The 26,679-nt window shown below is 53.7% G+C and overlaps 2 protein-coding genes across 2 annotated transcripts in view; both read right to left on the minus strand.

Moving 5' to 3' along the window:
• CPLX1 (complexin 1) overlaps nt 1–25,223 on the minus strand; it is a 40,523-nt gene extending 15,300 nt beyond the window's left edge. The window contains exons 1-2 of the mRNA XM_055245984.2: nt 25,089–25,223; nt 23,387–23,496 (exon numbers count right to left, since the gene is read on the minus strand). Of these exons, the coding sequence (XP_055101959.1) occupies nt 23,387–23,417 (31 nt within the window). The 5' untranslated portion in view covers nt 23,418–23,496; nt 25,089–25,223. The remainder of the gene's footprint in view (nt 1–23,386; nt 23,497–25,088) is intronic.
• LOC134732691 (uncharacterized) lies at nt 25,096–26,276 on the minus strand. Its single transcript, XM_063619322.1, has 3 exons — nt 26,181–26,276; nt 25,671–25,970; nt 25,096–25,170 (listed from the first exon to the last, which is right to left on the minus strand). Exons 1-3 carry the CDS (start codon nt 26,274–26,276, stop codon nt 25,108–25,110), a joined length of 459 nt encoding a protein of 152 aa, XP_063475392.1. The 3' UTR covers nt 25,096–25,107.
• Between the last annotated feature and the right edge of the window lie 403 nt (nt 26,277–26,679).

The following is a 26,679-nucleotide window of genomic DNA, read 5'->3' on the forward strand; positions in this document are numbered from 1 at the left end:
AAAAAAAAAAAAAATGCAAAAATTAGCCGGGCGTGGTGGCACGTGCCTGTAGTCCCAGCTACTCGAGAGGCTGAGGCAGGAGAATTGCTTGAACCTGGGAGGTGGAGGTTGCAGTGAGCCGAGATCAGGCCAATGCACTCCAGTCTGGGTGACAGAGCAAGACTCTATCTCAAAAGAAAAAAAAAAAAAGTCTTATATTCAGAATACACAAAAAACTCTTACAATTCAATAACAGGAACACAAACAACCTGATTTTTAAAGTGGACAAAAGACATTTCACCAAAGAAGAGAAACAGATGGCAACTAAGTATAGGCATGGACGATGTAGCGCAACATGATGTCGCAGCTATTGTAAGATGTACCACGTGGTACCTTTTCTATGTTTAGAGGTGCTTAGGTATGCACATACTCACCGCTGTGTTACAACTGCCGTGGCATTCAGGCAGTCACCTGCTGTGCAGGGTTGTGCCTGGGAGCACCGGGCTACCCCCAACAGCCTCAACAGCCTGGGTGTGCAGGCTTGCTCCATCTGGGTGTGCAATAGTGCACTCTTTGATGTTCACACAACGACAAAGTCACCTAATGACACAGTCCTCAGAACTTGTCCCCTTCGTTACATGACGCACGACTGCACGAAAAGACACACGTGGCTGTTACAAATAAAGCTGACTGACATGTCAGTCATAAGGGAGTTCAAACTTAAATCACACAGAGTTACCACCACATTCCTACTCAAATGTCGGAAATTAAAAAGATTGACTGTGCTAAGTGTTGGCAAGGAACACTGGTGGAGGACCCGGAACACTCATGCACACTTGTGGGAGGGAAATGCTACAACCACTTTGCCAAGGGTTGAGCATTTTCCTGTACAATTGAACACGCCCACCAAATGACCCAGAAATTCCACTCCTAGGTGTTTCCCCAAGAGAAATGAACACTTAAGTTCACACAATGGCAGGAACAGAAATGTTCATGGTAGTTTCATTTGTAACAGCCAAAACCAGAAAGCAACTCAAATGTCCATCAACAGGTGAATAGTCAAACTGTGGTATGTCCACACAGGGAGCATCACTTAGCAACAGAGACAGACGAATTGCTGATACACCAAACAACGCGGGAGAATCTCAAAGTCTTTATGCTGAGTGTAAAAGGCCAGATACAAATTATTTAATTTCATGTATGTACATTTGGGTGCAAACTAATCTATAGTGACAGAAAGAAAATATAGATTGCCTGGGGCCAGGCAGACTTAACCACGGTGATGGTGAAACTCATTGGGGTGTACCCTTAAGAGGGAAATGGTTATTGAAAATAAATTGCACCACTATCAAATTGATCAGAAGCCCTAACAAATTAAAAGCTAGAGATATTACACGCCATTTTCCCTGATCATAATCTAATCAAGTTACAAATACTAAAAACATGACCAAACCACTAACTATGGAAGCCCAAATATTAGAAACGAGGATGTAAGTAACCCTTCAATTGAAGAGGAAATAAAAACTGAAACTGTAAAAATTCCAGAAAGCAGCCGAGCGCGGTGGCTCACACCTGTAATCCCAGCACTTTGGGAGGCCAAGGCGGGAGGATGACAAGGTCAGGAGTTTGAGACCAGCCTGGCCAACATCATGAAACCCCATCTCTACTTAAAAAGATACAAAAATTAGCCGGGCGTGATGGCACATGTCTGTAATTCCAGCTACTCAGGAGGCTGAGGCAGGAGAATATTGCTTGAACTCGGGAGGCAGATGTTGCGGTGAGCTGAGATTGCGCCACTGCACTCCAGCCTGAGCAACAGAGTGAGACTCCGTCTCAAAAAAAAAAAAAAATTCCAGAAAGCATGAAAGATAAACACTAGATGTCTAAACTTAGGGTCCAGGACTAAAACTTTTTTGGGAGGAAATTCATAGTCTTTCATTTTAAAGAAGAGCAGAAAGTATAGGAACTTCATTGCCATCTTAAGAAATTTAAAAAAAACAAAACAAAATAACCCCAAATAAGACAGGAAGAGATAATTAATGAAGAGAAAAGCAGAAAATGGACAATGGTGAACAGTAAATCTGCCTGCAGTAAGACCGAGGGCGTGACACACAGCTGCTTCTGCGATTCTGCGCTGTTTCGGAGGTTCCGGTGAAGTGCATGAGAAAATAAGACACAGTCATGTGCCACATAACGCCGTTTCGGTCAACAGCAAGCCACGTGTACAACAGTGCCCTGGGAGGCGACAGCTCCGAATTCTCACGGTGCCTTTTCTTTTTTTTTTTTTTTTTTTGAGACCTGTTGTCCAGACTGGAGTGCAATGGCGTGATCTTGGCTCACTGCAACCTCCACTCCTGGGTTCAAGCCATTCTTGTGCCTCAGCCCCCCAAGTAGCTGGGATTACAGGCGTGTGCCACCACGCCTGGCTAATTTTTGCATTTTTAGCAGAGATGGGGTTTCACCATGTTTGGCCAAGCTGGTCTCAAACTCCTGACCTCAAATGATCCACCCACCTTTGCATCCCAAAGTGTTGGGATTACAGGCGTGAGCCACCACGCCTGGCCTCACGGTGCCTTTTCTATGCTTAGATGCACAGCCTCATCCTGGTGCTAACACTACTGTGGTGTTCAGTGAGGTGTCTGCTGTGCAGGTTTGCAGCCACGGAGCAATGGTTGTGCCACACGGCCTAGGCGTGTAGGAGACTACATCATCTAGGCTTGTGAAGGGAGATTCCATGACAGTCCCACAGCCACGAACGTATTCCCGTCAACACAGGATGGTAATAAGAGTTATATCATAAAAGAAGACAGACAATTCTCTCTGTCTCCATCTCTCCCACCTCTCTTCCTGATGACACGATCCTATCTCTAAGAAACTCAAGACAGTGCAGTAAAAACCTACCAGAACTCATCATGGAATGTGGTAGCATGGCTAAATACAATATCCATATTTCAGAATTAATAGCTTTCCCCCACACTGTCAAGAACAAGCTAGAAACAGGAACAGGAATGACGTTCCACTTACAATAATGAGGAAAACATACAATAAGTAAGAAAATATAACCTACTTAGAAATAAATTTAACAAGGAAATCTATAGAACCTATATCAGAAAAACATCATCGATTTAAATTGTATGGTTTTGGAAAGACATGCCAGATTTTTGGTGGGCAGGCTTAATATCATAATGATGGCAGCCACATCAATAATAATGTGCAATTGTATGTAATCCGGATCGCACCTCCAGCTTAAACTCCAACGCTTTCATTCTTTTTGGGGCTTTGGATAAAATTAAGGTTCATATGGCAGAATCGATGTCAGAGGAGACTCAACCCAAGTGTCACAAAGAAGTGGAAACGCACCTTGCGGGGGCTCGGGAAGTGCCTGCAGAGTCACAGAGATGGCTCTGGCGGTCGTCAGCCCGGAGGCCGGCAAGCGTGGGGAGCTGCTTGCTCAGCCTCTACGGGAAAGGTGGGCGGCAGCAGCCATTTTGGAACGCAGTGCGACGGCGCCCAGCACGTGTGGAGTTCACCCAGCGTCCCACTCCTGGGCGGCGGCCTGCTAGGGTGGGTGCTCCTCTGTGGAGAAACGTGCCCACACACGCTCGCACACCGTCTGTCTCAGCAGCGGCCCTGGCGTGCGGCTGGAGACAAGGTGATATCTTGGGCGTGTGGCCATACGGCCACCGCACATCCACGGCAGGGAAGCCCGGGGCCTGGAGAGGGAGGGAGGGGCTGCTGTGGGCGCTGTAGCCGGAGAGCCACAGGCAGACAAGCGCGTCGCAGAGCCGATGTTTGGAAGGCAGAAATGAAAAACAATCATGTATGAATATGCCCATGTTGTTATGATTATCTAAAGACAGAAGGAGGATCGGAGGGTTACACACCAGGTTCACACTGAACCCAAACCCTGAAAAACATAACAGGTGTTCCGTTCAAGCTCTCATGGAATGCTTACAAGGGCCGGGTGTCAGTCTGCACCACAATGAGATACGGCTCACACCCACTCAGACGGCTATTATCAAAAACCAGGAAATCACAAGTGTTGGCAACAACGTGAAGAAACTGGAACCCTGTGCCTTGTTGTTGGGAATGAGAAACAGCGCAGCTGCTGTGGAAACAGTCTGGCAGTTCCTCAAAAAATTAAACATAGAATTGCCATATGATCCAGCGATTCCATTTCTGGGTATAGACCCACAAGAACTGAAAGCAGAGACTCTCACAGATACCTCCATACCCCTGTTCATAGCAGCATTAACCACAGTAACCAAGACAGAGAAACAACCCAAGGCGTCCATCAGCAGATGAACGGACAAGCACAATGTGGTGTAGAAGAATGGAATATTATGCAGCCTTAAAAAGGGATTAAGTTCCAACACAGACTGCAACATGGGTGAACCTTGAGGACACTATGCTAAATGAAATAAGCCAGACACAAAAGGACAAATAGTGTAAGATTCCACTTACATGAGGTCCCTAGAGTAGCCAAATTCATTGAGACAGGAAGTAAAGTGGTGGGTGTGAGGGGCTGGGGGAAGGTGAGTGGGGAGTGAGTGTTTAATGTAGACAGAGTTTCAGTTGGAAATGATGAAAAGTTCTGAAAATAGAGGTGGTAGTTGCACAACATTGTGATGTACTTAATGCCACTGAATTTTGCACTTAAAATAATTTAAACGGTAAATTTTATGCTATATATTTTACCACAAAAAAGAGAAGCATATACCTGACTTCAAACTATACTACAAGACTGCAGTAACCAAAACAGCATGGTACAGGTACAAAAACAAACACATAGACCAATGGAACAGAATAGAGAACTCAGAAATAAGACTGCACACCTACAATCATCTGATTTTCAACAAACCTGACAAAAACAAACAATGAGGAAAGGATTCCCTATTTAATAAATGGTGCTGGGAGAACTGGCTAGCCATATGAAGAAAATGGAAACTGGACCCCTTCCTTACACCTTATACAAAAATTAACTCAAGTGAATTAGACTTAAATGTAAAACCCAAAAGTATAAAAACCCTAGAAGAAAATCTAGGCAATACCATTCAGGACATAGGCAAGGGTGAGAATTACATGATGAAAACATCAAAAGCAATTGTAATAAAGCAAAAACTGACAAATGGGAGCTAATTAAAGAGCTTCTGCATGGCAAAAGAAACTATCATCAGAGTGAGCAGACAACCTACAGAATCGGAGAAACATTTTTCAATCTACCCATCTGACAAAGGTCTAATGTCCAGAATCTACAAGGAACCCAAGCAAAAGACATTTATGTGGCCAACAAACCTGTGAAAAAAAGCTCAGCTTCACTGATCACTAGAGAAATGGAAATCAAAACTGCAGTGAGATACCATCTCACACCAGTCAGTATGGTGATTATTAAAAAGTCAAGAAACAACAGATGCTGGGAAGGTTGCAGAGAAATAGGAACACTTTTACACTGTTGATGGGAGTGTAAATTAGTTCAACCACTGTGGAAGACTGTGGCGATTCCTCAGAGACCTAGAACCAGAAATACCATTTGACTCAGCAATCCGGCTGGCAGGTGCAGCAAACCACCATGGTACACATTTACTACCTATGTAACAAACCTACATATCCTGCACATGTATCCCAGAACTTAAATTTTTTTTGTTTTTGAGATGGAGTTTCACTCTTTGTTGCCCTGGCTGGAGTGCAGTGGCACAATCTCGGCTCACTGCAACCTCTGCCTCCTGGGTTCAAGAGATTCTCCTGCCTCAGCCTCCCAAGTAGCTGAGATTACGGGCAGGTGCCACCATATGCAGCCAAATTTTTGTGTGTGTGTATTTTTAGTAGAGATGGGGTTTTCACCGTGTTGGTCAGGCTGGTTTCAAACTCCTGACCTCAGGTGATCGCCCTCCTCGGCCTCCCAAAGTGCTGAAATTACAGGCGTGAGCCACCTTGCCAGGCCTTAAATTTTTTTTAAAACAGAGAAGCATACATTTTAAATGATTTATAATCTCACCTGTTAAAAAAAATGTTAGGCCACCTCTGTTGACATTTGTCTTTCTTGATGTATTAATCTCAATGTGTTTTCCAGAGCAGAAATAAGGCTCCATGCTTTGTCTCAGAGTCACGGCACAGGTGCAGCACAACCAGGAATAAAAAATCCTTGCCGGGTGCGGAGGTCACACCTGTCATCCCAGCACTTTGGGAGGGTAAGGTAGCTGGATTGCTTGAGCCCAGGAGCTCAAGACCAGCCTGGGTAACATGGCAAAACCCTGTCTCCACAAAAGAATTATGAAAAATTAGCCAGGCATGGTGGCGTGCACCTGTGGTCTCAGCTACCCGGGAGGCTGAGGCGAGAGAATCTCTTGAGTCTGGGAGGTGGTGGTTGCAGTGAGCCAAGACCCTGGCTCAAAATAAAAAATAAAAAAAATCCTCCCCCTGGACCCTTGTAAATGTAACATCTGTCTAACAACAGATGAGTTGGAAAATATTAAAACCACAGTGACCATATCTCCAGGAACTGGATGTATCGAGGCCTTGATCCAGCGGCATCTCAGGGCTGGCCCATGCTGTCCACTCCCTGAAATGCTCACGCTCCCGGCAAGCCCAGGCACACACAGCAAAACACACCTCACTCCAACCGCCAGAGAAAAAGCAACCAAACCAACCAAGGCAGGCAGAGGAAAGGAGTTTGCAAAGCTAACAGCAAAATGAATCTGTCCAGAAAGACAAACGTCAAAAGAGTCAGCAGTTCAGGAGGTGGGTCTTGAACCTCCCATAAAACAGGCATCGGGCAGCTGCTCAGAGTGAGAAGACAGAAAGAAGCCCAGGACACACAAAATGAGGGGAAACGATTGAGAACTAGCCACACCCAGACAGGAAATAAATGGTCAAATAATATTTTACACACACTTTCCTAATACACTTAAAAACTTGAATGAAATGGATTGTCTTTAAAACCCGTTGTAAAAATCTGAGAACGATGTCTAAGAATTCACAGATGGATTCTTTCAAACATTCAAGAAGCAGATAATTCCAATGATATTTAGAATGTTCTTGGAACGGAGAAAAGGAAATCCTCTGGGTTATTTTTGTGAAATTAACATAAGAGCGATGCCAGACATTGGTGGAGAGATAGCGATAGAGATAGAGAGAGCGTGAGTGCGCGGGCGGCAGGCCGGGCTCCAGCGAGAATGTCAGTGCTGAACGCTGGGCCAGAGCGGGAGGAGTGTCTGGCGTTCCTTACTGAATTCCATGGGAAACACAGTGAGTACTCAGTGGGGCTCATTTTAGCAAAGTGAGGATAGTTCAATATTCAAACACGATTATGCTCTTAACGCTGTGAACCGTATCTCGGTGCTATTCTCAGGGCTGTCGGGTGGCTCTCGCCACCCCACGTCCTCGCCCACAGACAGTGGAACGGGGATGACTCCCCAAGGCCCCTTCAGCCCTGAGTAGGGCAGGAGTGCATGGGGTAGGGCCTGGCCAAAGCTTCCCATTCTCCCCCAGAAAGGGGCCCAATGGCCACCAAGCCTCTGCCCTGCCTCCCGCCCTCACTGAAATGGACCCTGTGGCCACCAAGCCTCTGCCCTGCCTCCCTCCCTCACTCAGCCTTGAACATGGACACATGGCCTGAGGGGATGGGGGGGACCTCAGGCCATGGGGTCCACATGTGTGACCACTTCATGACCATCACAAAGGTAGGCGTCCTCCGTAACTCTCAGAACCCAACTTTTAAACAGCTTTATGGAGGTAATTGACATACCCTAAGTCTGTTTTGATGCGTGTATATGTGTGTGAAGCCATCACCACAATCAAGACAGTGGACACGTCCAGCCCTCAGGTTTCATGGTGGCCTGTGTGGCCCCTCCCACCCACCACTCCAGCCACTGACCTACCTCCTGTCACTATGGATTATGGGCTTTCTCTAGAACTTTATATAAAGGGATGCAGGCAATATGTGGTATCTGCAGCAGGCAGGGGGACTGGCCCCATTTACTGAGTTTGCTGCTTTCTGGGATGCCCCGTCACATCAGGAGCTCACCCCTCTCCATGCTGAGCAGGACCCCACGGCGTGGATGCACAGCTCCTTCACCTGCCCACCTGTGCATGAACCGTGGGTTGTTCCTGCACATGTCCGTGTGGATCTGTGCTTTCATTTCTCTTGGGTCAACGTCTAGGAGCAGAATTGCTCAGTTGCGTATTAAATTTCTATTTTGCTTTTTAAGAAACAGCCAAGCTGTTTTCCAGTGTGGTTGTGCCATTTTAAGCTCCCACTGGAGAGCATGAGGGCGTGGGTTTCTCCACATGCGTGAGTGGCTCTGTTGACTCTGGCTGCCCTAGTGGGTGTGGTGGCATCACGCTGTGGTGTGTCCCTGTGACCAGCACTGCCGAACATCTTCATATATCCTTAATAATCATTCCTTTAATTCCCGTATCTTCTTTGGGGGAATATCTATTCAAATCTTTTGCACATTTTCTTCTTTTTTCTTTTTTTTTTTTTTTGAGTTGGAGTTTCACTCTTGTTGCCCAGGCTGGAGTGCAATGGCGTGGTCTTGGCTCACTGCAACCTCCACCTCCTGGATTCAAGCGATTCTTCTGCCCCAGCCTCTCAAGTAGCTGGGATTACAGGTGCTTGCCACCACACCTGGCTAATTTTTGTATTCTTAGTAGAGGCAGGTTTTCACCATGTTGGCCAGGATGGTCTTGAACTCCTGAACTCAGGTGATCCGCCTGCCTCAGCCTCCCAAAGTGCTGGGATTACAGGTGTAAGCCAGCATGCCCAGCCTCTAATTTCCTTTTTTTTTTTTTTTAATAAGAAGTGGGACCTTGCTCTGTCACCCAGGCTGGAATGCAGTGGTGAGATCATGGCTCACTGCAGCCTTGAACTCCTGGGCTTAAGTGTTCCTCCCACCTCTGCCTCCCAAGTAGTTCAGACCACAAGGGCACACTGCTGTGCCCAGCTAATTTTTAAATTTTTTATAGAGATGGGATCTCACTACATTGCCCAGGTTGTCCAGGCTGGCCTCAAACTGCTGAGCTCAAGTGATCTTCCCACCTTGGCCTCCAGTCAGCTAAGGCTGCAGGTGCATACCACCGTGCCCAGCTAATTTTTTTTTTTCCATAGAGATGGGATCTTGCTATGTTGCCCAAGCTGGCCTGGAACTCCTGGCCTCAGGCAATCCTTCCTCCTCAGCCTCCCAAAGTGTTGGGATTACAGACATGAGCCACCACACCCAGCCTCTAATTTCCACTTTGATTTCTTCCTTGGCTCGTGGGCTATTTAGAAATGTGTTCTTTAGTTTCCAACTGTTTGGAGGATTTTCTAGATACCTTTCTTTCTTTATTTCTCATTGCATTTCATTGTAGTTGGGAGAATATATCGTTGCATGACGCGAAGCCTTTCACGTGCGCTGAGACTTGTTTCAGGGCCTTGAATATGGTCTGTCTTGGCAAATGCTCCATGTGTGCTTGAAAAGAAGGCCTGCTCTGCTGTCGCTGCTCAGAGCGTCTGTGAACATCAAGCAGGTCAGCCTGGCTGGCTGTGCTGCTCAGGTCCCGTCTGTCCTTTCTGCTTCTTTGTCCTTTGGGTACCAGTTTTTGAGTTGAGTATCTCCAGCTAAAACTGTGGGTTTGTGTGTTTCTCCTGTGATCTCCTTCTGTCTTTGCTGACATATATTGGAACTCAGCTGTCGGGTATAGAAGCAGTTGAGACCATGATGTCCTCTTGATTAACTGACCCCTTAATCACCAGGAAATGACTTCCTTCATCCCTGGCAATATTTCTGGCACTGAAATCTCCTTGGTCTTATATTAATATAGCCACTCAAATTTTCTTCTTATTTTTTCCTATCTTTTCACTTTTACCTGACTAGAGTCTTTATATATTTATTTATTTATTTATTTGAGACAGAGTCTTGCTCTGTCACCCAGGCTGGAGTGCAGTGGCGAGATCTCGGCTCGCTGCAACCTCTGCCTCCCAGGTTCACGTGATTCTCCTGCCTCAGCCTCCTGAGTAGCTGAGACTACAGGCGCCCACCACCATGCCTGGCTAATTTTTGTATTTTTAGTAGAGACGGGTATCACCGTGTTGTCCAGGATGGTCTCCATCTCCTGACCTCAGGTGATTCAGTTGCCTCAGCCTCCCAAAGTGCTGAGATTACAGGCAGGAGCCACCGCGCCCAGCAGTCTTTTTATATTTAAAGTGGGTTTCTTGTATGTAGCACAGAACTGGGTCTTGATTTTTTATCCAATCTGACAATTCTGCCTTTTAATGAGAGTGTTCCCAACAGACAGAGAAGAAAAAGTCATAAATCACAGGGTGTCCATCAGAGTAATAAGAAGGGTATGGGCTTCAGTGTTGGGAAATTATCTTCAGACAGAATACTGTTCGAATCCCACCTAGCTAAGTTCCAAACTAAGAGAGGACCAAACTCTTTCTAAGTAACTTGACCACATCAAGAGCAAAACTCAAGAATATACTTGAGGGCCAGGCACGGTGGCTCATGCCTGTAATCCCAGCAGGTTCCTAATGCTGGGTGTCCTAACGCCGGGTGTCCTAACGCCAGGTGTCCTAACGCCAGGTGTCCTAACGCTGGGTGTCCTAATGCTAACACTGGGTGTCCTAATGCTGAGTGTCCTAACGCTGCGTGTCCTAACGCTGGGCATCCTAACGCTAACGCTGGGCGTCCTAACGCTGAGCGTCCTAACGCTGGGCATCCTAACGCTGGGCGTCCTAACGCTGGGTGTCCTAACACTAACGCTGGGTGTCCTAATGCTGAGTGTCCTAACGCTGGGTGTCCTAACGCTGAGCGTCCTAACGCTGGGTGTCCTAACGCTGAGCGTCCTAACACTGGGTGTCCTAACGCTGGGTGTCCTAACGCTGAGCATCCTAATGCTGGGTGTCCTAACGCTGAGTGTCCTAATGCTGGGTGTCCTAACGCTGAGTGTCCTAATGCTAAGGCTGGGTGTCCTAATGCTGGGTGTCCTAACACTGAGTGTCCTAATGCTGGGTGTCCTAACGCTAAGTGTCCTAACGCTGAGTGTCCTAACGCTAAGGCTGGGTGTCCTAATGCTGGGTGTCCTAATGCTGAGTGTCCTAATGCTAACGCTGGGTGTCCTAACACTGAGTGTCCTAACGCTGGGCGTCCTAACGCTGGGTGTCCTAACGCTGGGCGTCCTAATGCTGGGTGTGTTAATGCTGGGCATCCTAAGGCTAACGCCCGGTGTCCTAACGCTGCCTGCTCTAATGCTGGCTGTCCTAATGCTGGCCGTCCTAATGCCAGGCACCCTTACAAATGATAGTGTACTGAGTTTTGTTTAAACATGATGGATTGAACATATATGCTTATTGACACGCCTTTCCACAATCCCACTAAGATGGGAGGAAAGAAACTGAACAGGCTGGGCGTGGTGGCTCACACCTGTAATCCCAGGACTTTGGGAGGCTGAGGTGGGCAGGTCATGAGGTTAGGAGATCAAGACCAGCCTGGCCAACATGGTGAAACCCCGTCTCTACTAAAAATACAAAAATTAGCTGGGTGTGGTGGTGGACACCTGTAGTCCCAGCTACTTGGGAGGCTGAGGCAGGAGAATTGCTTGAACCTGGGAGCCGGAGGTTGCAGTGAGCCGAGATTGTGCCACTGCACTCCAGCCTGGGTGGCTGAGCAAGACTCTGCCTCAAAAAAAAAAAGAGAAACTGAATAGTATAATTTCACAAGAATAACACAAGAGAGGAGAGCCCAGGTAAATGCGGTATCAGATTGGGGACGACGGAAGGCAGGTGCACGGATGGGCTCTGCAGAGGTATCAGATTGGGGACGACGGAAGGCAGGTGCACGGATGGGCTCTGCAGAGGTATCAGATTGGGGACGACGGAAGGCAGGTGCACGGATGGGCTCTGCAGAGGTATCAGATTGGGGACGACGGAAGGCAGGTGCACGGATGGGCTCTGCAGAGGTATCAGATTGGGGACGACGGAAGGCAGGTGCACGGATGGGCTCTGCAGAGGTATCAGATTGGGGATGATGGAAAGCAGGTGCACGGATGGGCTCTGCAGAGGTATCAGATTGGGGATGATGGAAAGCAGGTGCACGGATGGGCTCTGCAGAGGGAGATGCTGCTGAGAAGCTGACCAGCCGGGCGGAACCCCAGGAAGACTCTGGGACTGGAGGCCCTGCTGTCAGACGAGTGGGGCAGACACGAGGGATAGTGAAAGGTCTGTATAAAGGGCACTGGGCCCACCACCCACGTGGCAATGAGATATCAAGAAATCATTTCCTTGGAGAAACTGAACCAGAGACCCCCAGACTCAGACCAATCCTCAGGCACCAATCCTAAAGGGCAGAAGCGACTCCTTGAAAACAGAGAGTTCAGGGAATATCTGCAACCTACAGAACCCTCACGCAAGCTCAGTCCACTGCCCTGCTCATGGGTCCGCCATCCAGCCACACAGAATCCATTTCTGGGGAGATGGAGCCACACTCCCCGAAAGACCTAAAGGGCCTGACCTGTGCGGATTCCCGAGCATAAAAGCCAGCTCGCCATGTTCGCCCCACAGGTAAGCCCAGAATTCCCACACACGCACAGAAGACTTCAACAGCTTTTCCTGACTCGCTGAAACATAAATGTGCATCCAGGGAAAGTCTCTGACACAAAGAAAGCTGCAAGCTAAATGGACAGAAAAGGAGCTTGTAACAAAATGACACAGCAAAGGCCACTGCCTGGGCATCAGAGGCAGAGCCACACCTGGGCGACCCAAGCCAGCGGCCAGACATGTGAACTCAGAGGCCTCTCTCCCATCCAGCAGGTGGAACCCCTGCTTTTCCACCACTTGCTCTGAAAGGACCGTACAGGTATCTGCCTGCAAATTTAAGGGACCCACACTCCACTTCCTCTTATAATCATGCCAGCTGTCCCCATTCTGCCTGATTTTTTTTTTTTTTAAAGACGGAGTCTCACTCTGTTGCCAGGCTGGAGTGCAGTAGTGCAATCTCAGCTCACTGCAACCTCTGCCTCCTGGGTTCAAGTGATTCTCCTGCCTCAGCCTCCTGAACAGCTTGGACTACAGTCACCCGCCACCACGCCCAGCTAATTTTTGTATTTTTAGTGGAGACTGGGTTTCACCATGTTGGCCAGGCTGATCTTGAACTCCTGACCTCAGGTGATCCACCCGCCTCGGCCTCCCACAGTGTTGGGATTACAGGCGTGAGCCACTGCACCTGGCCCTCTTCCTGACTCTTCATTCCTGCCTCATGCGACCCGGAGATGGAGGATGGCCCCCGAAACACGGCATCCTCTCTGCCAGGATCTGTAGCAAAAATCTTTGAACTTGTTTCCTATTGCAGTGGTGGATTGAATCTGTGCCTTAAATCTGAAGAACCAGGGGCTACCCCAGGCCAGGTTTTCCCCCAGGAGTCCGGGAGGAACACAAGGTTGGAGTCCCTGTGCCAGAGTGATGGCCAGGCAGGCATAGCCTGTACACGGGGCAGACACAAGCCACGGGGCATCTGCCAGTATGAACAAGTGTCCTGTGTGAGGGGCCCCCAGCCATGGGTTGGGTAACTATGGTTCAAGCCATCCACCAGGTGAAAGAAGGATTCTGTGAAAGGCACCGGGTCTAGCCCCATTCATTTCCCGTTAGGGCAGGGCTGCCAGCTCTCACACACTGGAACCCCAGTTTATCTGGGGGCTCCCAAAACAGAGCCCAGAGACAACACAGAGAACAGAGGAAAACTTGTAAAGAGAACGAAAATTTAGAAAACAGAAAAAGCTCTTGGAAATTAAAAATATAAATGCAGAAATTAAAAATTCAGTTGAAGTGTTAGAAGATAAAAATAAGGGGTCGGGCGTGGTGGCTCACGCCTGTAATCCCAGCACTTTGGGAAGCTGAGGCAGGTGGATCATCTGAGGTCAGGAGTTCAAGACCAGCCTGGCCAACATGGTGAAACTCCATCTCTAATAAAAATACAAAAATTAGCCAGTCATGGTGGCGAGTGCCTGTAATCCCAGCTACTCAGGAGGCTGAGGCAGGAGAATCGCTTGAACCCGGGAGGTGGAGCTTTCAGTGAGCCGAGATTATGCCACTGCACTCCAGCCTGGGTGACAGAGCGAGACTCCGTCTCAAAAAAAAAAAAAAAAGTGAACGACAGAACAAAGAAAAGACTTTATAAGAAGCGTAATCGCAGCGCACTGCAGGGCTCGGCGCTGAGCAGTATTTACATACAGCCACGGAGGGGCATGGGAGCAGGTTTGTAAGCACCGAATGCTCTGGAACCGTTATGGGAGGTTAACACCTGGCGTCCGAGATGACCCCATGTGGCACTTACTCAGAAACATGACACACACCTCTGAGTGGGGCAGCTTGAGAAGTCCGTCATTGTAAGTTCCACAGTACCTTGTTCAGTCTCAGCTGCAACTGTAACAGGTTTCACAGGTTATAAATCTCAGCGGCACTTGGAGAAGCACCGTGAGAGGCTGTTGATACGAGTGTTTGCCACTGCAAACCTGGCCTCTGCCCAGGCTCTTGTTACAACGGGTGGGGAAGTTGCAGACATTTACACACGACTTCCGACTTCCGTAGCTTGGACTTCGGTCTCTACTTATTCCATATCCCATCACCAAAAAGTTGACTTTCTGTCTAAATGTCTACAAAATAATCAAAGACTTCCCTAACTATCCTCCCATTCAAAGATCTTTTGTTGTCTGTCCTTGAGAATATAAATGCCCGTTAATGAAAATTACATTTGTTACAATGTTTATTGCTGAGCTATTTAAGTTATATTCATCTTGGAGGCTGGTTCTTCTCACCAGCTTGAGACGTCAGCTCACTGATTGCACTCACTAGTCCTAATAAATCAACAGCACTAGCAACTTTGCAGTGTCTCTTAAATTTACAAGTGGATCTGAAGGCATTCTCTGTGAAAATATTCTTTTTTTTTTTTGAGACAGAGTCTCGCTGTGTCACCCAGACTGGAGTGCAGTGGTGCAATCTCGGCTCACTGCAACCTCTGCCTCCCGGGTTCAAGCAATTCTCCTGCATCAGCCTCCCGAGTAGCTGGGATTACAGGCGCCCACCACCACGCCCGGCTAACTTTTGTATTTTTAGCAGAGACAGGGTTTCACCGTGTTGGCCAGGCTGGTCTTGAACTCCTGACCTCGTGATCCACCTGCCTCGGCCTCCGAAAGTGCTGGGATTACAGGCGTGAGCCACTGCGCCCGGCCAAAAATATTCTTAAATGAAGTGATGAATGATTTCAAAACAATGCAGTATCTCAATTTTCCCAGTGATTTTCTCATATCACTTCTTTTTTTTTTTTTTTTTTTTTTTTTGAGACGGAGTCTCGCTCTGTCACCCAGGCTGGAGTGCAGTGGCGCAATCTCGGCTCACTGCAAGCTCCGCCTCCCAGGTTCACGCCATTCTCCTGCCTCAGCCTCCCAAGTAGCTGGGACTACAGGCGCCCGCCACCACGCCCGGCTAATTTTTCTGTATTTTTAGTAGAGACGGGGTTTCACCTGTTAGCCAGGATGGAACTTCTTTATACTTATTATTTGAATTCTCTTCCTAGCCTGGGAAACATGGTGGGACCCTGTCTTAAAAAAAAAAAAATTAGCCAAGTGTGGTGGTGCACACCTATAGTCCCAGTTATTCAGGAGGCTAAGGTAGAAGGCTCACTTGAGCCCAGGAAGTTGAGGCTGCAGTGAGCTGTGATCGCTCCACTGCACTCCAGCCTGGGCGACAGAGCGAGACCCTGTCTCAAAAATTACAAAGACCAAAAGATGGGAGAGGAGTAGGAAGAATATAAAGTGCGCAGAAGTCCTGAAGTGTGTTGGCAAGGACTGGAAATACACTGCATCATTTTCAACTCTGGCAATTAGAGCTTACGTCATGTTTTCAAAGAGCACACACATTCCAAAGCACTGCAGAGGTTTTAAACAGAAAATGTGGTCCCTACATTAAGTTAAAATAAATGAAACAGCAAGAAAGCGTTTAAAAAGGCAACAACGAAGATGACAGAGGTTAGATCACATATGTTGGTCGAAACAGTGCCCATTAAACAGATGCATTAAGTCTCCAATTAGATAAAAAATGAAATCCAACTACATGTATTTCTGAATGGCAACCCACATAAAGTGACAGAAATGTTAAGCAAGGCTCAGCAGGGGCATACTGGGTGAATGTAAAAAAAAAAAATCAGGCCGGGCACAGTGGCTCACGCCTGCAATCCCAGCACTTTGGGAGGCCGAGGCAGGTGGATTGCCTGAGTTCAAGAGTTCGAGACCAGCCTGGGCAACACAGTGAAACCCCATCTCTACTGAAATACAAAAAAAAATTAGCCAGGCATGGTGGCAGGCACCTGTAATCCCAGCTACTCAGGAGGCTGAGGCAGGAGAATCGCTTGAACCCGGGAGGCAGAGGTTACATGAGCTGAGATCGCGCCACTGCACTCCAGCCTGGGCAATAGAGCGAGACTCTGTCTCAAAGAAAAGAAAAAAAATCAGTCCAAGGAGACTCCTAGGCAAAAATTAAAACAAGACCCAGCATAATCAGGATAATTTAATATTAATTAAGAGAAAAATTTTAAGTAAGGATGAAGCATCAGGAATCCCTACACACTGATGACTGCATAGGAGCAGATGACCTGCAGTGACCACCCCATTTCCTCGCACCCCCTTGGCCATGAGGATTCCCTCCTCCAGGCCCTGGGGCTCCCTTCCCCTCCGCTTCCATCTGGAGATGCTGCTGGCCAGAGACCCTCCCCAGATGCCCGTGGGAGGGTGCATTGTTCCCACCAGCCGTGAGGGGAGGTCCTGTGGGCACCCTGGACGTGGTAATTCAGAGTATTTTCCCCATCCGGTGTCAAGGAATAAACCAGCATCCAAGAAGCCAAGTCTGACACGGGACACTGGAGGCGCCACCACCCTCAAGGCTGGCTCACCGTCCACCTGTCATCCCTGAGCGCATTGGGCAAAGTCAGAAGAATGACCACAGGTGAATCTGGTATAAAAGAAAGTTGGCTTTTGGCTCCTGTTCTTGCATTGCAGACAAGCCCACGCCCCTCCTGAGAGCTGGGTGTCCAGCCTGCTGCCCAAGAGGCCCCAGTGCAGCTGAGCACAAGTCCAAGCCAAGCCCGGCTCGCCCCAGCCCTTGGAGAGGGGAGGCACCGAGGCGCTGGAGAGGTGTTGCAGCACCGGGCTGTGCCCGCCTGACCTGCTCACCTGCTGACACCCAGGGGCCCTGGGCCTCACTGGCCGCCACCACCTTGCCTTGTCAAGCCGACTGTGAACCCGCCCCAGCCCCGCCATGGGCCTCGGCTGCCACCGTCTGACATGGTGGCCTCACAGGTCCCCGGGCCCCGCGTCCAATGCACGTCCTGATTTCCTGCAATGCTCCCTCCGTTTTGCACCCATGCTGAAGTGCCACAAACACCTCTTCTCTCCTCAGCAACTCTGGTGGCTTTGCAGATCTTCGTTAGCTCACCTGGGATGAGACGCTGGCCTGCGCTGGGGCCGGGGTCCTGCAACCATGGCCACGGCCCCCCGTCCACACCACTGAGGCCAGGAAAGCCGCGCCATGTGAGTGATGGGAAGAGGCCGAATGAGGGCCAAGGATTACAACTGTCCTGGAAATCGGCGGCTGCGCCATCTGCCGCCGAGCTTGGCACTGCTTGGATCACTCATCGGCATGGCCACCTCACCTGTCTCCACGCGTCCTCTCCTGAAAGCCAGGACCAGGTGCTGTCTCAGAGAGCCTGGCGCTCGGTTCCACAGGCAAGGACATTAGTGCCCGCGGCCAAGGACGGTGCTGGACTGGATGGTGGAGCCGGAGGGTGGGGCCTCGCCTCATCCCGGGGGACCGCCTAGGGGAGTGGCCGCCAGGCACTCAGTGTCCCCCTCATCTGATCTCCGTGTGGACCAGGAGACCCAGGTTCTCTGAAGTTTGGCAGCATCAGATTTGCGTGGACTCAATGTTCATTCTGAAGCTTTCATCAGTTCCCTGTTCCGTCTGATGTCCCAGCATTAAACGCTCTGCGCTCCCCGCGCGAGTCCAGCAGCGTCTGATGGCAGCAAAGCCAGACTGAAGTAGTCCTGTCAGGCAGGAGCTATTGAAACAAACGCGCTAACCCCAACCGGAACATCTTGCCAACCAGTGAGGCAAAAACATAAATAACTTTGTCCATTGAAGTGCATAATACCCGTTTTATTCCCAAGTTGGGGCTAAAGTATTTATAATTGAGTTGCAGCTTAATCAACCAGGAGCGTCCTCTCCGGAGGAAAGGGCTGCCCTTCACGGTTTCGGGAGGAAAGGCAGTTTCTCTGAAGTGTCCTTCCAGCCTCCCAGAAATCTAGGGTAAGAGGCATCTCTGCCGAACCCAGCAAAGTGAGCGAGTGCTTTCTCGACCACGCGGCGTTTGTGAAGTCTGTTCTGAACAAGTGTTGGTATTTTACTGTCAAGTGTTTGCAAACTGCCTTTTGAGCACGTGCCTTGTTCCAAGGAGTAAGGCTGGGAAGGACACACTGCTGGGGGGTCACTGCCTAGCGGTTCTGCACCTAGAAACCAAGTCTCCCCAAGTTGGGTGTGAGTCAGGCACTGTGGGAGGCCTGCCCAACACCCGGCCCTTGTTTGGAGGAGGATGGGCCCACCTTGGCCCCCACCTTCCTCTTCTACCTGTGGCAAGTAAATGCAAACCCTCCGTGAGAGTCCATAAAAACCACCACTAAACAGATGAAGGGGTTGCCCCTTAGCTCCTCTCTTTTTCCTTCCCTGACTATGGATGCAATGCTGGAGCAGCAGCAGCCACTTTGAGATTGTGAGGAGCAGCTGAGCATGAAAGATCCACTGAGGATGAAGGTGGCACCTGATGGCGCCAGGTCCCCAGTGGCATTACTGAGCAGCTGGGCCACCTCCTGACACATCATCACCCCAATTCAATCTTCTCTCCCTCTGATTGTTACTTGCAGCCAAAAGCATCTTCCCCACATGGAATTCAAGAGCTTCACCTCCAGATCTGCTGCTGTCCCTGTAGCTCAGCCCAGCCTGCAGCTCCACCATCCTCTCAGGTCCAGCTCGGCCCAGCCTGCAGCTCCATCGTCCTCCCAGGTCCAGCTCAGCCCAGCCTGCAGCTCCACCGTCCTCCCAGTCAGAGAGCCTGGTCAGTGGCCCAGTGGGGCAGGAACTGGCAGAATCCCCCATTGCCTCAACCACCGGCAGCCCGTGGGGTCCCCAATAAACAGAGAAGGCTGAACTCCAAACTGGGCAAGAAGAGAGAGGCAGGAGAGCCAGAGGGACCTCTGTCTGGGACAGGATGGACACCCAATCTTGCCCATGGTGTAAGTCTCGGGGTGGACACTGGGTATCAGGGCAGGACTGCCCAGATCCCAGCTGCCTCCATGGCCCTGCCTGAGGTCCCAGATGGTGAGTGCTGAGCCCCACTTGGTGCCGGGAAGGAGGAAGGAGGTGCCCCCTCCATCCCCATGGAGGGCTGGGGGAGATGCTGGTGTTGGCTGCAGTGTGGCTGAGGGCATCCATGGCCTGGACTCCTGGCTCTGGTGGTGTCTGCTCACAGAGGGAGATTCTTTCCCAACTGCGCCCCTCACCAGTCTCACATGAACCCCCAAGGTGGACGCCCCTCACCAGCCTCACATGATCCCCCAAGATGGATGCCCCTCACCAGCCTCATGTGAACCCCCAAGATGGATGCCCCCCACCAGCCTCACATGAACCCCCAAGATGGACACCCCTCACCAGTCTCACGTGAACCCCCAAGGTGGACACCGGTGGCCCCCACAAGCCCCTTGGGTTGTTCCTGCCAAGAACTCACAGCCCAGCCCCACGGGAGTGCAGAGGGGCTCTCCGACCGTGGATGGTCCTCGAGGCTCTCCCACAGGGTAGAACCCTGCACTTCCTGCCTGGGCCGCCCATGAGACACTTCTCGTCCACTCCGGTCTCGGTGACCACAATCCTCCTCCTCACGCCAAACCCAGGACCGCACCCCTGCGGTGCGTTCTCCCCAGACGTTCACCTCCTTCCCTCCCCATGTAGGACTGGACACAGAACCCCACACCGTGCCACTCTCTGGGGACAAGGACAGCTTCTCCACCGAGCCCAGGCCAGGCTGCCCCCGCCCCGGGTTGGGCCTGGCTGGGTGAGGGGCACTCACTGCCAGACACTGTCCATTGTGACTGAACCACCAGAGTCACTGGACCTCCCCACACGTGGCGGAGCCCAGCATGGGTGAGTCCTGCCTTGGGGTCCGTCGCTGGGGCTGTCAGAGGCTCTCCTGAGTGTGCCCGGCTGCCTCCCACTCTGCACCCCAGCCTCTCTGCGCATGCGTCCTCCAAGCTGTCTCCCACCTGAAGCCCCTGCCCGCCTGCCCCGCACACTCCCGAGGACCTGAGCATGTTTAAACAGGGTGTGTGTCACATCAAGGCGGAAGGACAGGACAGCGAGTGACTGCCCGCTTCTGCCAAATTTAGCCCCATAAGGGTGTGTAGTGATCACGGCACCCGCATGTGCCACATTCCTCCACGCTGTCCACAGAGCTCCCAGGCCATGTTTGCAACTTTCTGGCCTGAGGAAACCAGTTTCTTTAAATTACTCCCTTGAGAACCCTGGATCTGGACCCACGTGTTGTGGCAGGAGGGCCGGCCCCAGTTCAAGGCCACTTTTGCTGCAGAGGAGCCTCCCGCTCCCACACGAGTGGTCACCCCGAGCCACCATGCTTCCTTCCCTCGGTGGCCCCAGCAGGGGCCCCTCCTTGAGACCCAGAGTTGGGTCAGATGAGCAGGCCCTGGGCCACTCACTCCTCAGCAAGACTCACACCTGCGGCCCAGCCTGCCGTGGACAGCCCTCGAGTGGCCTTGATTTAACCAGGCCCATCCCCCTGCCCAGAGTCCCCGGCAGTTCTTCACCTCTTCCTCCTCTCTGCTGCACCCTCTGACGGGCGTGCACGTGTGCATGTGCCATGCTGCCTGTGCTCCTGACCCTGACTCCTCTTAGCAGTTCATTTCTAATGCATTTTTCTCCCCACTGTCTCTCCCTCTGTCTCTGTCTCTCCCTCTGTCTCTGATTCTCCGTCTCTCCCCATCTCTGTCTGTCTCCATCTCTATCTCTCTAACTCTGTCTCTGTCTGTCTCTCCTTCTGCCTCCACCTCTCCCTCTGCCTCTCTCTGCCCTCTTCCTTTGTCTGTCTCTCTCTGTATCCCTCTGTCTCTCCCTCTGCTCCCATCTCTCCCTGTGTCTATTTCTCCCCGTCTCTCTGTCTCCCTCTGTCTCTGTCTCCCCCTCTGTCTCCGTCTCTCCCTCTTTCTCTGTCTCTGCCTCTGCTGTGTCTCCCCCTCTGCCTCTGTCTCTGACATGCCGTCTCTATTTTCACCTGTCTGTCCCTGTGCGTGCCGAATAACACATTCGTGTCTTTTTCTCTGTCTCTGTTTCTGGGCTGTCATTCTCTTTCTCCAGCTCCCCTCCCCGACCCTGTTTCTGGGTTCGCCTCTCTCTGAATGGCTTCCCGGGTGCCTCCTGCTCCCTCGCCTGCCAGCTTCTTTGTGTCCGGGGCTTGGTCTGTTTCTCAATACTTCTCTTGGGGTCTCTGCCAAGCTCTGTCGTGCTGTCTGGAGGTTCCCCCATTTCTCATCTCTGTCTTGCTCTGTCTCACTCACACGCATCCTGAGACAGCAACAATGAGGCTCGCCGGGCGAGGGACAGAGGCGCAGAGGCAGAAAACAAGGTCTCGCCTGGAAGCCCCCCACCATCTCCTGCCCTCAGCAGCGCTGGCTCCGAGCCTCACGTGCTCTGCAAAGCCAGTGTGGGGTGCTCTGGGCGGCACTCAGCGTGGAGCCCCCCGGGGTCCGCCGGCTGCCCCCGCTCAGCTCCTCCACGCTGAGCGACGCCTGCCCCGTTGCTGCTGCTGGAGAAACTTTGGGCTGCCATGAAACAAAAAGGGAATTCAGGCTGGTAATTACCCAGCTAATTTCAGTCGTGTAGACAGCCAAATAAGATATTTCAGTTTCTTACAAGCCCACCTTAGGGCCTGAATTAGCCACCTAATTAATTATCTAACAGCCTGGGACTCCCTGGGTGGAACGTGCGTCCCTCCCAGCGCAGACGCAGGCTTGTCCCTGAATCACGGCCCGGTGACACAATCATTATAATTAGACTCAACCTGCAGCTTACCCTTGACCACAAAATCTCAGGGATGTGGCCCCAGGCCAGGCTCAACAACTTTTCATTTAATTTGTGTTGAGTGGAAGCACAGCCACCCTCTGGGAGACAGCCAGGCAGGCAGCTCCTTTCCTGGGGGAAGCGGCGCCTGCCCTCTGTCCACCCTTGTCCCTAGCCCCTCGAATCCAGCTGACTCCCCCACTGCAGAAATGCTCCCAGGAGGCCTGACTCACACCAAGGTGTGAACGGCATCAGGTCAGGATGCTCCCCTGTGAAGGCCACCCAAGCGAGACATCTCTAGTGGTAGAATCGGGCACCGGCCACAGGTTCCCCTCACAGGAGTTCTGGGCACTGGTGCTGCACCAAGTAGCTGGGGGAACACAGGATGGACGGCTCTGAGCAAAACTGAGACTCGCCAGGACAGCCCCGAGGCCTGAGTTGACCCATCAGCTCTGCCGGGACACGTCTGTACCAGCATGGCCCAGGCCCTGCCCACCTCTTGGTCTAGGAACCCAGCCACTGCCCTTGGCATGGTCTCTGGCCACAATGACAGCCTTGGGCAAGTGGGGACGAGGTTCCTTTCAAACAGCAGACAGCAGGTTGGAAGGGGCCTGCCTCCACCCCAGGACACACAAAAAAAGGCTGCACATCCCTCTTGGGAGGCAGTGGAGACACACAAGCCGTTTCGGGCCTTTTCCTTTGCTCCTGTAACCAGCAAGCCCTGGTTCCCTGAGGATGGCGCTGCCTCACCCAAGTGAAACCCACAGGGTCCTCGCCAGATGCACAGGCCAGCTCTGTCCCCACGCCTGTCCCTCAGGCCACCACCTGCATCTGCTCTCCCACCGCTCGGCTCTCCTCATCTGGAAGGAAGCCCCCTTGGGGACTGCCCAGCCCGGCCAGTTAAAATTGACTCTGCAAAGCCTACGCCAGGGTGTCCACCCTCCCCCGGGACGTGCATCAGCGTGGTCCATGGGCTCTGCCCCAACCACAGCAGCAGGGCAGAGTGAGCTTACAGGGCAGCCCCTGTCCCGCCAGGGACACCAGTTCTGGCTCGGGGCCTCGAAAAGGGCTGGGCTGGGGGCGTTGCTGGGCACGGTCCTTGCTCCTCTGTCCCAGGCTCCTGTGGAGGGCTGCGTGGGTGGCTGTGTGGCTGCAGGGGCGCTGCTGCGGTGGGCCAGATGAGGAGCAGCTGCTGTGGTCTCTCCATGTCTGCCTGTCCCAGCAGCCCCGGCGCCTCAGCCCCTCCCCATCCCACCTCCCGCTTCCTACCTCCTAGGGCCTGCTTCATCACGAACTCCATGGCGATTGCTCTGATTCCACAGCGGCTCCTCCAAGGGTCAGAACTCACATGCAAGTGTGGCCAGGAGTGAGTGTTCTTCCTGGGCGAGAGTGAAGTGGTCACAGGTCACCCTGAGCAGGCCCCTGCCTGGTCTTCCCCAGAGACCATCATTCCTTACCCGCAATACCTTGTGGGCTGGACCCTCCCCCACCAGGAGCGGCTGCCTGGGAAGTCCTTCGTGAGGGGCTTCTGTCCCCACACCCAAACCAGGACCCCAGAGGACCTGAAAGTGGTCTCCCCAGCTCCTGGGTGTCTGAAGCTGCTGCAGGGAGGGCTGCTGACAGCTTAGGGGGCATCGCTCAGAGGCGCCTGGCGCCAGGCTGCGGAAGCAGGGGCGGGGCCCAGGGGGCGTTTGAAGGTGACTGCTCCGCTCTGCAGCTCAGTGTCTGGAGCGGCGCCTCCGTGGTGGTCCCGAGCCCAGGGACGTGGAGAAGGGTTGGGGGTGGGCCTTTGAGCCGGTGCCCTTCAGGGCGGGCTCCTGTGGCTTCTGACCAGGGAGGCTTCGGTGACCCTATCCCTGACAGCACTGCAGTCAGTGTGCCCCCCACATGGCCCACGTAGAAGAGATCAGGGTTGGGGAGAAACTTTAGGGGGCTCAGCCTTCAGGAAACACGTGGGGACAGGGACAGAGCACCCCCACCCCGGGGATGTGCATGGGGTGGGGTGGGGCGCTCTGGTCCCCTCTTGGGAAGCCGCTTTCTGAAATCACAGCAGCCGCAGTGCGCCCCCCGCTTTTGCGGGGTCTCTCCTATCAGGAAAACCCAGGTCCCTGGAGAGACACTGTTTGACCGTTCAGCCCTCGCCCTCCGCAGAGGAAGGAGACTCGCGCGGGGACTCGGAGGGCGGCGGGCGGGGAGCGCCCCTCGGAGCCTTTGCCGCAGCGCCGATTCTCCTCCAAACTTCTCCCCTGGCTCCCGCGGCGCGGGGAAGGAGGGCACGGCCGGGCCCCGCAAACCCGCAGGGCTCCAGCCCCGCCGCACCCTCACCCCTCGGCTTTGCGGGCGGCGAGCGGCCCTCAGGCGAGAGCGCGCCAGGAGAGGAAAGAAAGAGGGCGAGGGAGGAGAGGGGGAGCCTCGAGACAGGAAGAAGCGAGGAGGAGGCCGGGCGCGGGCCAGGACGGCGGGGGCCGCTTCAGCACCGCGGCAGTGGACAGCGCCCGCTCCGGACCCCGCGCACGCCGAGCCCGGGAGAGAAGCGGGGGCTGCGGGGAGAAGCCGGGGTCGGGGGGAGAAACGGGGGCCGGAGGGAGAAAGAGGCCGGAGCCGGGGGGAGAAGCCGGGGCCGGGGAGGAGAGACCCGGGGAGCGGAGGCCGGGGGGAGAAGCTGGGCGAAGCCGGGGCCGCGGGGAGAAGGGGGGCCGGGAAGGAGAAACCGGGGCCGGCGGGAGAAGCGGGGAGAAGCCGGGGCCGGGGAGGAGAAGCCGGGGCCGGGGGGAGAAGCGGGGAGAAGCCGGGGCCGGGGAGGAGAAGCCGGGGCCGGCGGGAGAAGCGGGGAGAAGCCGGGGCCGGGGAGGAGAAGCCGGGGCCGGGGGCAGAAGCGGGGAGAAGCCGGGGCCGGGGAGGAGAACCGGGGCCGGGAGGGGAGACCCGAGGAGCGGAGGCCCGGCGCGCGCTGCGCTCGGGACGCGGTTACCTTCCCGGGGCGCGGGCGGTCAGCGGCGGGGCGCGCTCGGGCCGGCTGGGTCCATGTGGCGCCCGGTGAGCTGCGGCGGCGGCTGAAGGGCACCGCGAGGAGGGCGCGTCACTCGGAAGCGCTCCCCGCCCCCCGCCCGCGTCCGAGCGTGACGAGCAGGGGGAGGGGAACGCCGAGGGGCGGGGCCGCGGGCGCCGGGCGGGCGGGGGCGGGGGCGGGGGCGGACCCGAGTGAAGCGCCCCCGCCTCCCTCCATCCCGGCCCGGGCGCGACCTTCCCCGGCCGGCGCCTGCGACCCCCGCCCGCCCCTGATCTGGACGCCCCCGGTCCTGCCCCCCCGCCTCCAGCCCGACGGTGCAGGCCTGCTCCCTACAGGGTCCGCGGGGGGCCGGTGGGTGCGAAACCCTGGGGCAGAGAAGTCGCTGCCTCCCGGGTGGAGGGGTCAGGGGTTAGGGGGAGTCGCTGCCCCCCCATTCTCAGGTGACCGTGCCCCTGAGTGCCGCCTGCCGCCCCGACCCCTTTGCCCCGACCTCCCCCCATCGCAGGGCGGGAGAAGGGGGCCCCCAGATCCCCGAAAACCCACCCAAGCCCCTCGCCGCCGGAGACCCGCAGGCCGGCCCGGGCTCACTTTCAGTGTAACGGAGTCGCTGTTTCCTTTAGCGGGACGAAGGCCGGAGACCCCACCGCTCCCTCCCCTGGCCCCCGGGATTTCCTCTGCAGCGGACGCGGCACTGCGGGAGAGCGGGGTCGCCGCAAGGTCGGCCCTGCGGTTGGTGCTGTGCAGTGTCGGGAGCCAGGCGACGGGAGGGATGGGGCGCACCGGGACCCTAGAGCTGCCCTGTGCTCCTGGCGGGGTGGGGGTGGGGAGTGGGGAGGGGGGCCGCTGCCAGTGGCCGCCGCATTAACTTGTCACTGTCCCCTCCCAGCTGAGTCCCGGGGACTCCGCTGGCGCAGGGAGGATGCGGCCCCTCCCCCCCCCAGCCCCATCCCCTCCGGTGCCCCGTGTTTAGCCTGAGCTCAGGAGGACTCAGAAGCCTGGACCCCCCAGCCTCGGCCCCAGCGCTTCTGCGCCTGTCCCCACTCCTCTGCTAACCTGGCAGAGGGCCCTTCGCAGAGGAAGGGAGCCCTGGGGGAGAGGGAAGGGTGAAGGCACCAGGGCCGAGCCCACGGGGCTCCCCGAGGCAGCCATGAGGGTCCCGTGGGCCTGGGGGTTCACAGGCAACCTCCCAGAGGGGGACCCATGCCCTAGGATTGGAGTCTTTTCAGCCTCCCTGGCTGGAAGCCATGGGCACCCCCAGCACCGTCCCTTCCTCTCTCCCGGGATCTGAGCCAAGTGGACTCAGAAGGTTGGGGCCAGGGACAGGAGGCAGGACACATCCCCAGACCCCTTCTTGCCAGCCACCCCTGGGTCCCTGGTGGCCCGTCAGGTCATCTTCACCTCCCCTCGTGGGAGGCCTCAGTCCTCACGCACCTCCAGCTGGGTATGCTATGGAGTGGACTCTCTGTTTCCCGATGCCTGGGGGCCCGGCCTGAGCCCCAGCCTGGTCTGCTCAGTCTGCCCCTCTAGTCTCCTCAGGACCTGGGAGGGGACA

This window comes from Symphalangus syndactylus, chromosome 16, assembly GCF_028878055.3.
Source record: "Symphalangus syndactylus isolate Jambi chromosome 16, NHGRI_mSymSyn1-v2.1_pri, whole genome shotgun sequence".
NCBI lineage: Eukaryota > Metazoa > Chordata > Mammalia > Primates > Hylobatidae > Symphalangus > Symphalangus syndactylus.